Source organism: Colobus angolensis, unplaced genomic scaffold, assembly GCF_000951035.1.
Source record: "Colobus angolensis palliatus isolate OR3802 unplaced genomic scaffold, Cang.pa_1.0 Scaffold104, whole genome shotgun sequence".
In the NCBI taxonomy this organism is placed as follows: Eukaryota; Metazoa; Chordata; class Mammalia; order Primates; family Cercopithecidae; genus Colobus; species Colobus angolensis.
This window is the reverse complement of record NW_012111364.1, coordinates 1,985,400-1,998,225: the sequence shown is the minus strand read 5'-3', so window position 1 is coordinate 1,998,225 and position 12,826 is coordinate 1,985,400. Positions and strand designations below refer to the sequence as shown.

Below are 12,826 nucleotides of genomic sequence, written 5' to 3'. Positions count from 1 at the left end.
TAAATGAATTACTTATAATTTTGTCAACTCTAAAGTAAAGTCAACAGTAAAATTTCCAACCAATGAACTTATTGAAGATATCTGATTTTATTATGTGAGTGTCTTCAAAGATTGCAAGCAAATAAATTGTGCATAAGTCCCAGATTATGTATGGTTTAGTATAAATATGGACTTAATGCTCCAAACCTGATCTCATACCTTTGGACTATGATACTTCTTTAAATTAAAATAAAAGAGTAAACTTAAAACAAATTAAATCCTTTCATTGAATAAAATAAGTACATTTATTACATGAATTTAGTTATATGCTTCCCCCATTTTCTCCCCTTCCAAAAGAAACTAAAGTTTATGAAAGCAAGTATCTATTTCAACAGTGTAAAAATTTAGTTGAATCTTCTGATGGTTTTTTACAGAGGCATATGAGAAACAGTGTTAGTTAATATTTTAAGAAAGAACAAGAAGAAAATTACATTATTAAGTTTTTCATTTCATTTCATATTTTCTAACAGTGAAAGTTATTAATTTTATTATAAGTTAAAAATGAGTTGGACTTGAACCATTTTGGCAATATTCATTCTAAAGTCAGTGCTTATAATAATTTTGTGTGAGTTTGAAATACATTTAAATTTGAAATACTGATTGATCCTCATATTTAATACTATTGCTTTGTTTTTTTTTTTTTTTTTAGAGACAGATTCCTTGCTCCATTGTCCAGGCTGAAGTGTAATGACTCAATTATAGCTCACTGCAGTCTTAAACTCCTGGGGTCAAGGGATTGTCCCTCCTCAGCCTTCTGAGTAGTTGGGACTGTAGGCCTGTGTCACCCACTAGGTGCTATTCCACTTCCTCCTTTCCCAGTACGTTGCCTAGGGTGGGCTTGAACTCCCGGCTTCAAGTGATCCTCCTACCTTGGCCTCCCACAGTGTGAGGATTGCATGTGTGAGCCACCATGCCTGCCCTATCGCTGTTTTTATGTCAAGAAATTGAAAACAAAATCAAGTGATAGAAATATTACTATTTAGGAAAGGGGTAAATGTGACTAACTCAGTAGCAAATTTTGTTTTTGGCTATTAAGTATAACATTGAAGAATTAGCAGAATAAATATGAAATCAAAACTTAGAAGCATTTTGAGATACTTCTGGTATTGTGTTGCAAAATATCTCAAAGTGAAAATACTGAAATCGCTAAAAAGAAAAGACTAATATATTACAGGTTTTTAAAAAATATTCAACTCAAAAGGTCATTCTTGGTTCTGAGATTATGTTTATCCTGAAATAATACTAAATCAAAACTATAAGTTGGTCAGTTAAGTCAGGGAACAAAAATTGAGCCTAACATACTTCTGTTTTTGCTCATATAATGACCTTTGAAACCTCTCTGAGCTCTACTGTTTTTTAACTTTTTCCCATCTGTGTACTGAGAAAAATGTATTACTGAGTCACCAGGCCTATATATTCCCACTTCCTCATTTCCCAGTATTTATGGGAAATTGGTTCTAATAGTTCCACAGTAGAAAGCAAGAAGACAGAAAGGGAAGAGAGTGCTTTTCCAATAGTTATAGGTGCTGACAGCCTGTGACAGTATTTGAGTCTGGTTTGTCTGTAGTTTATTCCAAATGTGTGTTCCTGAAAAAAAATCATACAAAGGAGGGTGAGTGAGCCCAGGTAAATGACATGTATGCAGCAGCTCCAGAATGTACAGACATGTGTTTGGGTGAAGCACAGTTGTGTATCTAAGAAATGTTTGGCAACTCGGTGAATGTAGTTGGCAGCTAAGCCATTGAGAATCAATTTGTATAAGTACCGGGAATGTGTAGAATGACATACCAAGTATTGGGATGTAGTGACCAAACAGAAAACTTAACCTGGAAATTATTTTGTATATATTATTTAGTAAAAAAAAGTTTTAAGGAAGGAAGCAAGGAGTACATATGTAGTACCTAATAATACAGCCTACACGATTACAAAAGAGTTTTTTAAGTTTGGTCTTAGTATGATCCTTAAGCTAATTCCAATACTTAGAATTTTTCATTACCCTTTTTAGAAATCTAATTTTATATTTAAATGTATGTTTAAATACAAATATAAATTAATGTCAATAACTTCTATAATAATTATGTTTATTTTCCTCCTCTAATTCATATAGCACAAACCTCTCACTTTTTCTCTATATTTCTCCTTCAAAGTATTGTTTTCCTTGATATTTTCATACAGTTATATTTTGAGTATATAATTTTTACTTGACTTGTTATAAACTTGCTTGTACTAATACAGTTCTCCAAGATTACTTACACATTTTAAGGGCATCAAAACCACCTGTCATTGGCAGGCTGTGATAAGCATTTCTTTCAAGAGAATACCTAACACTTTCTCCATCAATCTTTTTCACTTTCATGGTACCAAATTTTATAGAACAGAAGTCACTGCCTGTTACTGAAACTTGAACCAGGTACTCAAAGACACCAAAACATAAAGCTATTGCCCACCACCATAAAGCCCACCAACCATTTTTTCACCTTATTCTATTTCATTTTTTAGTAATTTATTTATATTAGTCTATTAACACTGAAATCTCTTCATATTTTGTCCTTGGTACACTGAGCTGAGACAACATGTTTTGATTTCTCAGTGTCGTCAATAGTATTAGGTAAATTCTAGAAGGTAAAAATGATATTGTAGAATTATATACGTAAACTATTGGGACATGATTAGTTATCAGAATATCACATTGATATCTTAGTTTATAAAATCTTTAAGAATTAGCTATCATGTCCCAATGAGAACTATATTATAATAGAGTTGAAAATTCTGACCCATAGTTAGTATACTCTATTTTTTTAGGTCTTTGCTGTCTGTTTCCCAGGTCTCCTAATTGTTGTTAGAACTTTCTGGAAAAATTCAGCAGACAACCAAAATTTATCATGGGATATTTAAACATTCTGTTATATGTGGTACTTAGAACAACAGCTATGTAAAATAGCTTCAATCTCATAGCCTGACCAAAGAATAAAAAGAACAAAATCTCTTATAAAACAACCTTAGAAAAGCCTTAACTAGGTCCTTACTCCAGCAACTCAAATGTCCTATTTAAGGCGATCACATTTCAGAAGAGCTTAATGTATAATATCTTCTATTTTATTATCCATGAAATACCCCAAATGTATTTTATTTTCCGTGGAAAGAGCTATATACAAAGAAGAATAATGAAAAATGTAGCCAATTTATACTTGAGTTATAATCTATTGTGATATAAGTTAATCACACATGGGTATCTCATAATATGAAAAATACAACTGTAAAAATATATACATTACTATAGTGCAATGGAAAACTCTTTACTTTTAAAGAAGCCTTTGAAAGCAGGTTAACAAGCAATTTAACAATTAATTGTTAGAAAACTGACCTTGACTTGCAAACTTCAACTCTTTGGCATCTGTGAGGGTGGTCCTTTTGTCAGACCCTTTTTTCTCTATTCGTCGATGACTTCGTCTTTTCTTAGACTCTCCCCAAAGATTGGATCCTCCATGCATGCTTGGTATATTCAAAATAGCAATTCCTTCCAGAGAGATGTTTATTAAATCTATCTGTACTCCATCACACTGATGGGTAAAAAGAAAGAAACAAACAGTAAAATATTTTATTTATTTCCCTGATTTCTTCTTTTTCATTTCCTCATCTTTTAACAAGAGCATTGAAATCCATAGTGTTGTCATTTCCGCACAAGGCTTTCAAGAACAGTTAAACCCTTACCCTGAGTAATATAAAAGATGAAATAGCCCCTAACATTAACCAGTTATCTCTAGTAGTCCTTAATAATGATCAAATTAAGTCACCAGTATATCTTTGTTTGTAGAAAACCTTTGGGAGAGACTTGTTAGTATCTGCATATATATTTGACCAGCTGCAAATTTCTAATGTGTTACACAAAGGTTAATTCTGGAAACTATGGTCAAATTTTAGGAAGAAATTGTGATGATTGCCCCTATTTAGAACACACTGCAAGGTACTATTGGGGGAAAATAAAGAAACAAAATTGATGCCTCCTGGTCTCACACCTTTGGGGCAAAGAAAGAAGTAGCTTAAAAGACTTTTGTTTTTTAAAAAAAGTAAAATTCAAAACAGTGATTCTAAGAGATTTCAATCACACTGAATTTACCAAGGATGACTTCTTCTTGGACTAGATGAAGTCCTAAGGAGATGTCAAAGGCCATGAGAGGCACAGTTGTCCAAATGAATATAGAGGACCAGGCAGATTGAGTGAGGGAAATAGGAGTAGCAGTTAAAAGACCTTCAATCCAGCATGATTTTATAGCTGCTGCAAAAATGGGTTTTAAAAAAAAGAAGGTTAATCAGCCCAATTTTTCTTAAATTCCTGGTGACAAAACACCCTGATGATTATGAAAAATGTAAAATTCACTAACAATGTTTTGTTATGTTCAGAGTGGTCACTTTTTAGTTTTTGGGATTTTCTATTCATTTCCACTAATGGACATATGTGGACAGTGACAAGACTATTCTGTATTTTTAAAATTACTATTCATTTGTCTTCTCTAAAATGCTAGTTGTTATTATACATTCTAGAAATTATCCCATTTTCAATTATAAGTGAATATGAAAAGAGATAAAAGCACTTTGTTTTTTAAAGAATTTTGTGAGGGATATGCATTTCCTAAACTGAAATATATTTACAGTGGCGTTATTTCATTTGCTATGTCTTAGTACAGAAAAAGCTATTGACACTAACTTCATCATTTCTCATGGCAGTCATGATTTTTGAACTCAGAAGACACAGCGTTCCATGAAAATGGTGAAAAACAAACAAAACAAAATAAAAAAAGCCCTCTCTCTTTCCACATTCGCCTCATCATACTGAAGCTAGGATTGCATCTGGTTCACCGAAAAATAAAAACTGTGAAATAAAGAAACACATCTTGAGACTCCTTGGCAGGGGTAGAAACAAATTCTAGAGAAAGTGCCAAGTTTTCATTTAATTTGTTTCAATGAGGGCGAAACCAAGATCTGGATGATGTTCCCCCCCACCCCCCCCAGAAAGCAGTGCTTTTTTCCTCCTTTTCTTGTGCTAAATTAAGATGATTTCTTTTTACTAAAGAATTCTGGTCATGTGTATACTCACTTACCGCTATATATTCTAGATAAACAGATATTAATTTCATAATTAAAAGTAATCTTGTGTAAATACCCTGCAGGCCTCAATGAATCAAACACATACTGTGTGTCAGGCCTCCCACTGTCTTCAAGTGGAATGTACTGGCTGGATAATTAGATAGTACATATTTTTTAACCTTATTTGCATGCATATTATATCTTTTGCACACTGACAAGCAGCAGTAACAACAAAAGTCAGATTACCACAGGGAATTCCCACAAAGAAGTCTTCATTCCTTATAATTTGCAGCCTAAATTAAAATAATTTGATCTTTGACAAGGATGAAATGTCAAGCAGAAGGGGGTCCTCTACAAGCCACGGCCTGTGGCTTCTGAAATCTGCCTAATTTATGTCAGTCACTTCTTAATACATATTTAAGTATTACACGAAAAAGATGATAAATATGCAATCTGACACCTTTGGTATTTCCCTGCTGTTAATTTATAAAGGTCTGGCTTCCCCCAAACTGACTAAAATCATTTAAATAACAGAAGAATCATGAAATAAGCTGGAGTCGGGGCCTGGCTTCCATTTTCACTCAATATTGAACACAGCAGGTAGTACACTAAGACAATTATTTGACTAGGCCTTAGAACCCCACTGTGACAAGTTACTTTCAGAATTAGTGAAGGAGGATTCCTTTGTTCATCTGCAGAAAAGGAGAGCATGTTGCAAAGAGGCTTCTTTTTTTAAAAAAAAAAAAATTGAACCAGCTGAGTTACATGTGACAATTGAAAAACATCAATGTATGCCATTATTCATGTTTTCACTCTTCAGAGTCTTGTCATGTTTAGTTTTAGGGAAACAGAGTAAGTAGCTCTCTGAGAAGTGAAAAAAAAATTCTGAAAGAGTCGCAAAGAACAAGGACTGATGAAGAACATTGATGTTCCTTTGAGAGCAGGACAATGTACTTAAATAAATTGCTATTTATTAATGATTTGTTTCCACTTGTTCTTGACCCCAGGCTACCTTCCTCTGTTTGCTTTAACATTATGTTCATTAGTCTGGAAAATTTCAGTGCTGGTTCTGATGGAGACCAGTAATTGTAGCACACCAGTTGAGTGCATGAAAATAAAAGCTGAGGTGAAGGCTATGAAATATAAACAAGTTACAGTACAGTGTCAGATAATATTTTCATTCCCTTTGAGATTTATGACTTTTAAAAAGGTAGCTACAGAGGAAAAGAATATAAAAGCTTAAAAGCTAACAGCCTCAGTTAGTCAATAAATCCTGAGTATTTTTATTAGGTAGAAAAAAGGTCGTTAACATATAATTCTATGGGAGCTATTTATAGAGTGCAAGGCTGTGATGCCATTGTCCACTCTTTTCAGTTTTAAAATGGAAGATCTTATTCCAGAGACAAATTTATCTAAAAGAAAAGAAGACAGTTTCAGTTTTTCTACCAATGTCTTTTAATCTTCATGAATAAATGAGTCCTGAGTCACATTGTACAGAGGTGTTAAAAACAAGCTTTATATGTGACTTTAGTGTTTCAGATCCACTTAACATGTCAGTTGATAGGACTATTTAAAACATGTAAAGAACTTTGGAGTGTGGATGGTAAATGTGATGAGATACAATTAATGATAAACTGTAATTTTTTTCCATAGTGAGTCTGATTCTATGTCTATATCAGATAAAAATTTCTATTTTTACTCCATGAAACCTAAAACATTATTTTATAGGTAATTTCGGTATTAGGACACATGGGGCAGAGACTGTGCTTGGGAATTCTGGCTATTGCCTTTAAGAACTCTGTTTTCGAGGTTACTGAGCAATTGTCTTTTGAATCCTGCTAATTTATTTTGTGTTTTTGATGCTACTCATGCCATTTATTAATTCTCGAGATCATTTAGGTTTCTAGGGGTACTTAATAATTACAATAAATCAGTATTTTGGGATGGAAATTCTTGGCTATAAAATTTACCATCTTTCCCAGTCTCCCTGTCAACCAAAAGACTGAAATATCTATAGAATAGGTTTTCTTATTCCCTCATTGACTTTGCCCAGTACTCTGAGCAAACTAAACATTCGTGAACTCTGTATCTTCAATTCCAAATGCTGACCTGAGTTTCTTAGGCACACATTTCACCCCCTGCCCTAAATACTTTAATATAAACATTGGTTTTAAAATATTTTCTTGCCGGGCGCGGTGGCTCAAGCCTGTAATCCCAGCCCTTTGGGAGGCTGAGACGAGTGGATCACGAGGTCAGGAGATAGAGACCATCCTGGCTAACACGGTGAAACCCCGTCTCTACTAAAAAATACAAAAAAAAAAAACTAGCCAGGCGTGGTGGCGGGCGCCTGTAGTCCCAGCTACTCGGGAGGCTGAGGCAGGAGAATGGCGTAAACCCGGGAGGCGGAGCTTGCAGTGAGCTGAGATCCGGCCACTGCACTCCAGCCTGGGTGACAGAGCGAGACTCTGCCTCAAAAAAAAAAAAAAAAAAAAAAATATTTTCTTGTAACTTTAAAAAATTTATTTTTATCTTTTGTAATAAAGTTAGAAGATAAATGAATATCTTTAAAAAATTCTACTTTGTGTATCATTAACTCTACATATATATGTAAATATATGTATTTTTCAATCAATTTGCTCATTAGATTTAAACATTGTGGCAGCAACATAATTCTTATTTCTCTTAAATTACTGAAGAAAATGTTTATCTCTGCAATGGAGATATAATAGTATCATAAGGTTTTGATGAAGACTAAATCAAATAATACATGTGCATTGTTTAGCATCACCTGTGAAGCAGTTAATAATAGGTAAATCTTAACTATTATTCCATGATACTCATATATACCCAAATGTTTGCCCTCTTTGGAAGGAACTCATATGTGAAAGAGAAATATTAAATAAAAAAGACACACAAAAGAGTTTGATTTTGAAAAAGCTGCCTATAAAACATGTATCTATTGCTGGAGGTTCTGTTTTTACTGAAGTAGTTTATTCTGTTATATATTTTTCTAACCATAGTAGGTATAATTTTAGGACAAATAGGAAGCAACAACAAACAGAATCAAATCTTCGAATTGCTGTTTTTGTTATATTTAATTATAAACTAACCTTGAGGGTAGAAAGGCATATTCTGCTAATATGATAGACAGGATTCATTAAAAAGTGAGCAGAGAAGCAGATTTTGCCTTGTTATTCATACACACACACACACACACACACACACATACACACACACACCAAGATATGCAAAAATACAAGGGGGCATGCACACAGTGCCGGCTGTGATTTATAAATATTATGTAATAGCACCCAAAATAAGCCAGGGATGCAGAGCTAGAAGGCCAGGCTGAGAGAGTAAGTGGAAACAGCACTCCAAGAAACATAACTTAGTTCTACAGGCCCAGATTTCTTGGAGAACATTCTAAATAGTTTAAGATCTCAAGCTCTGTGGATCAAAACCACTTAATTTTATCATTATTTATCACATTACAAATCACCATTTTCAAATGTATTTTCATTCAAAATATTTTGCTGTAAATACAACACTTAAAGATTTTTTTTTTTTTTTTTTTTTACTTCGTGATACATAGAATCTTATTTTATAGATCAATGGCTTTTCAATCTGTGCTCAAGGGTAGAATAAAGTAAAGGGAGGTGCAGGAGGATTCAGGATCTCCATGTACATTCAACCAAAGCCATACTTGTAATTTTTCTAAAACTTTTCAGTTTCCTGCCGCAAATTATATTTGAGCATAATTTTTGAGGTTAAGAAATACTCAAAATCTAGTATATAAAGCAGTTTTTTAAAAAAATAATGATTCTCAGAGTAAAGGGGGAATGTATATGTTTTATTGAATATATATACACATAAATATTTATATGTATATAACAATACATAAGACACATAACTATATATACTAAATATGTAGTTATATGTCATATATAATATATAACTAAATATGTAACTGTAGTACATATATAGTTGCATAGATATACATGTATATAGTTATATATGTGTTTTATATATATATCATTTTTGTATACAGTTATATGTGTACATATATCATACATATACACAGATATATCATCCTAAATAGTAATAACAGAAAGTCCATTTTGAACCCAAATCCTTCACCTCTGTTATTATGTTCCTTTCAAAGGTTATGATCTGATCCCGTTATGAAGGTTTTTTTCCCATTCAGTGACCAACTATTCTAATACTTAATTATATTTACCAATCATGATGAGATAAAAGTGCTAAAAGGTTACACTGAGAGTAGTAGTATTATTAATAACAGCAAATTGGAAAGTTAGGATAATGAAGAACCTAGTCAGGCCATTATGTGGTCCATAACTACTTCTGTTTGCCAAACTTATTACCTGAATATAAGCAACTAATGATTTAGATATCAGTAGCAAATTTTTGCATTTATTTTTAAAATGAAAAGCGTTGAAGCCAATGTTTCTCAATTTATATTAACTAGTCATTAAATGTTTCATGTTTCATAATTCTGTTCTTCTGGTTTTGTCTTTATCATTTATCAAAATACAACTTTTCTTTTTTCTTTAACCCCTAAAAATCTCTCAATATAACAAAGTCATTTTCTTTTATAATATTTCTCCAAAATTTTGAGTCCTACAATGTCTTTTTTTTTTTATAGACCTATTTGCTCCAAGTCTTTTTAAAATGTGTCTTTTCTTGCTATCTTTGCTCTCTTTCTTGGCATTTCCACTTTCTATAAATGTAATGGGGAAATGGCAACCTTGGAAACTGAGAAAACCTAGTTAATGAATGGGAATGGAATGGAAAAGTATACTTTTTAACCTTTATTCATAAAAGTAAGTACAATTTTAGCAAACTGTGTTTTAAAGGTTATACAATATTGAGACCCGAAAATAATATTTTTTATGTATTCTGCAACTTTTTTCTTTTCAACTGCTTTTATCTTACACCTTTCTAGCTGCACTATGCCCAGTAACAACTGCATCGATTTCCAAAGTTGTGTTCCACTTCTCATTCTTTTATACTATCATAAAACAACCCATATCTACACTTAACTTTAGTATGTCAGATAGTGCTGTATTCCAAATGAGTGAAAGAAATGACAATTTAAAATCTTGAGTAAGTCTCTGTGGATTGCTAATATATATTTCATTCCATGGGCTCCAATGCAAACATACTAACAACCAAGCTCAAGCCATTTCGTTGTATTACAAAAGAGAATTCATTTTTTTCTTACTTCTATTTCTACAGATTCATGTAGCTTCTTGCAGGTGGCTGAGAAAGTTTCAGATGTGCCAAACTCAAAATACCAAAATTTGTTCTTCATTCTGAAAAAGAAAAGGAAGAAGCACCTTAGACAACCATCATTAACAGAGGGATCTTTTAAAAAATGATGTAACTCTGTCTTGTGTTATAATAGAAAAGGTCTGAGGACATGTGACATCTAAAATGTAATAGATGATCATATAATTTTCAAAGCTTTAATGTTGGTGCCAAACTGTATGATGGCCTTGAGGGGATTATAAGAATGTGTTGATCTAGCAGACTCAAGTGCACCTTTAATTTTTTGTTGCTTCATCACATTTAAAAAAATGCTTTTAATGCTCATGATTCTTAGCTTGTTCTTAGGCAACAAGTGAAGAGTGTGCAATAGTGGGAAATTATGATACAGCATAAAGTTTTTTTAGTTATTTCAAGAACTAAAATAGAATAAAATAACTAAGAATGTAATAATATTATATCAATAAAAGTTGCAAAGAAAATATAATTGAAGTAATTTAAGTATTTAATCTTAAAGTAAAAGACTCAAAATTTATTTTCTTCTATGACTTGATGGTGTTTTTGGCTTTTTGTACCAGGTAATTAAATTTGCTATCACTGAATGTAATTTTACAAAGGTCAAATAGATTTGTATATTATCTAGTATTGGATTTGAAACTTTGTTCTTGTGAAAAAATGCAATATTTGATTATACATAGTTCTAATAGTGATCATGCCCTCAATTAGAAGATAATACATGTAAGTGACAGACATTTTCACACATAGAAATGAAACAAAGAAGTTTTTGTTATGGTATTCGAGTATGTCTCTCATATCAAATTGAAGTATTCTGTTTAACTTATAAATATTGATATCTGCTTCTTACATTAGAATGTAAAACATTTTGACAATTAAAAAGACATTTGGCAAGGGCCTTACTACTTAGTTCAAGCCTATTATTGGTTTGGAAAATGACATGAAACCTAATAGAGTGCTTATTATTATGCTATGTTAAACCCAGTAGAGTGCTTATTATTATACAGAGTTCTCTGATATGAAATTATAAAATACAAAGTAATGTTATATTATCTATCTAAACATAGTCAATAATGTTTAGGCTCTCACAAGGTTTTACTTGCTTACAAAATTCACAATCCCTTCATGAATCAGTCATATTCAGGCCAGTAATCTGAAGGTCAGGATAAGTTTCATAGGATTCTAGCACCATGAATCTTTAATCTTTTCCAGAGAATATTTGACTTAGTTTATGGCCTGATTTCATATATGTGAGCAGATGTAAATAGATGATAGCTGGTGAGATCGGTAGGAGGTAAACATGTAATGACAAGATCTATGGGCCTGTATCTACATATGCATCTATATTAAATTAATGTAAATGTCTATTTTATAGAATCGATATTCTTTTGTAAATTTATACACTGAAGTCATGTAAAATTAAAATATTTTACTATTGAGATTTATCATTCTGATGAAAAACATATCATTCTGTAGATGGCGAGAAAAAGATTGGTTTATACAAAGAGGTCTGAAGACATTCTTAATGAATACGTTATGACTGTTGGAACAGTCTTTCTATATTCAGCAACTTCCTATAACATTTTTGTGTTATTCTTTTCTCCAGATCTTCCAGGATTCATTCATTAATTCAACAAAAGTTTAATGAGAACATTGGCTGTGTTAAGCACTAAAGATACAAATATAAATGCAACTACCTTTGTCCCCAAGGAGCTAAGAATGTTATAAATTTATGGGCATATCAGTTTGTTAAGGGAGGCAGGAAGGCTAGTGGAGGGAGTATGCCTGGGCATGTGAAGCTCACTAGGATCTTGGTTATTATGGCCTTTATTTGCCAGGACTGAGTCTCTTCCCTGTACTGTCTCAAAACCTCAATTAGGTACCACCTCTTTTTTTTGTTAGGATGGCTATTTTCAAAAACACCTCAGATAACAAGTACTGGCAAGGGTGTGGAGAAAAGGGAACATTTGTATACTGTTGGTGAGAATATAAATTTCTATAGCCATTATGGAAAACAGTACTAAGTTTCCTAAAAAAATTTAAAAATAGAACAACCATATGATCCAGCAATCTCTCTTCTGTATATATACCCCAAAGAAATGAAATCGGTACCTCAAAGAGGTGTCTGCACTCCTATGTTCTTTGAAGCATTATTCACAATCACCAAGATGAATGAACAACCTAAGAGTCTGTCAGTGGATATATGTACACACACACACACACACACACACACACACACACACATACAGTATTATTCAGCCTTAAAAAAGAAGGAGATCCTGCTATTTGTTGCAACATAGATGAACTTCTTGGACCTTATGCTAAGTGAGGGAAACTAGAACATAAAGACAAATCTTACATGATCTCACTTATATGCAGAATCAAAAAAAGTCAAATACAT

The 12,826-nt window shown here is 32.5% G+C and overlaps 1 protein-coding gene across 2 annotated transcripts in view; it reads right to left on the bottom strand.

Annotated features, from left to right (window-relative positions):
- Positions 1-12,826, bottom strand: part of DGKB (diacylglycerol kinase, beta 90kDa) — a 766,018-nt gene that overhangs the window by 179,542 nt on the left and 573,650 nt on the right. For both annotated transcript variants that reach the window (XM_011942803.1, XM_011942812.1), the window contains 2 exons: positions 10,367-10,457; positions 3,404-3,599 (listed from right to left, as the gene is read on the bottom strand). In XM_011942803.1, the coding sequence (XP_011798193.1) occupies positions 3,404-3,599; positions 10,367-10,457 (287 nt within the window). The remainder of the gene's footprint in view (positions 1-3,403; positions 3,600-10,366; positions 10,458-12,826) is intronic.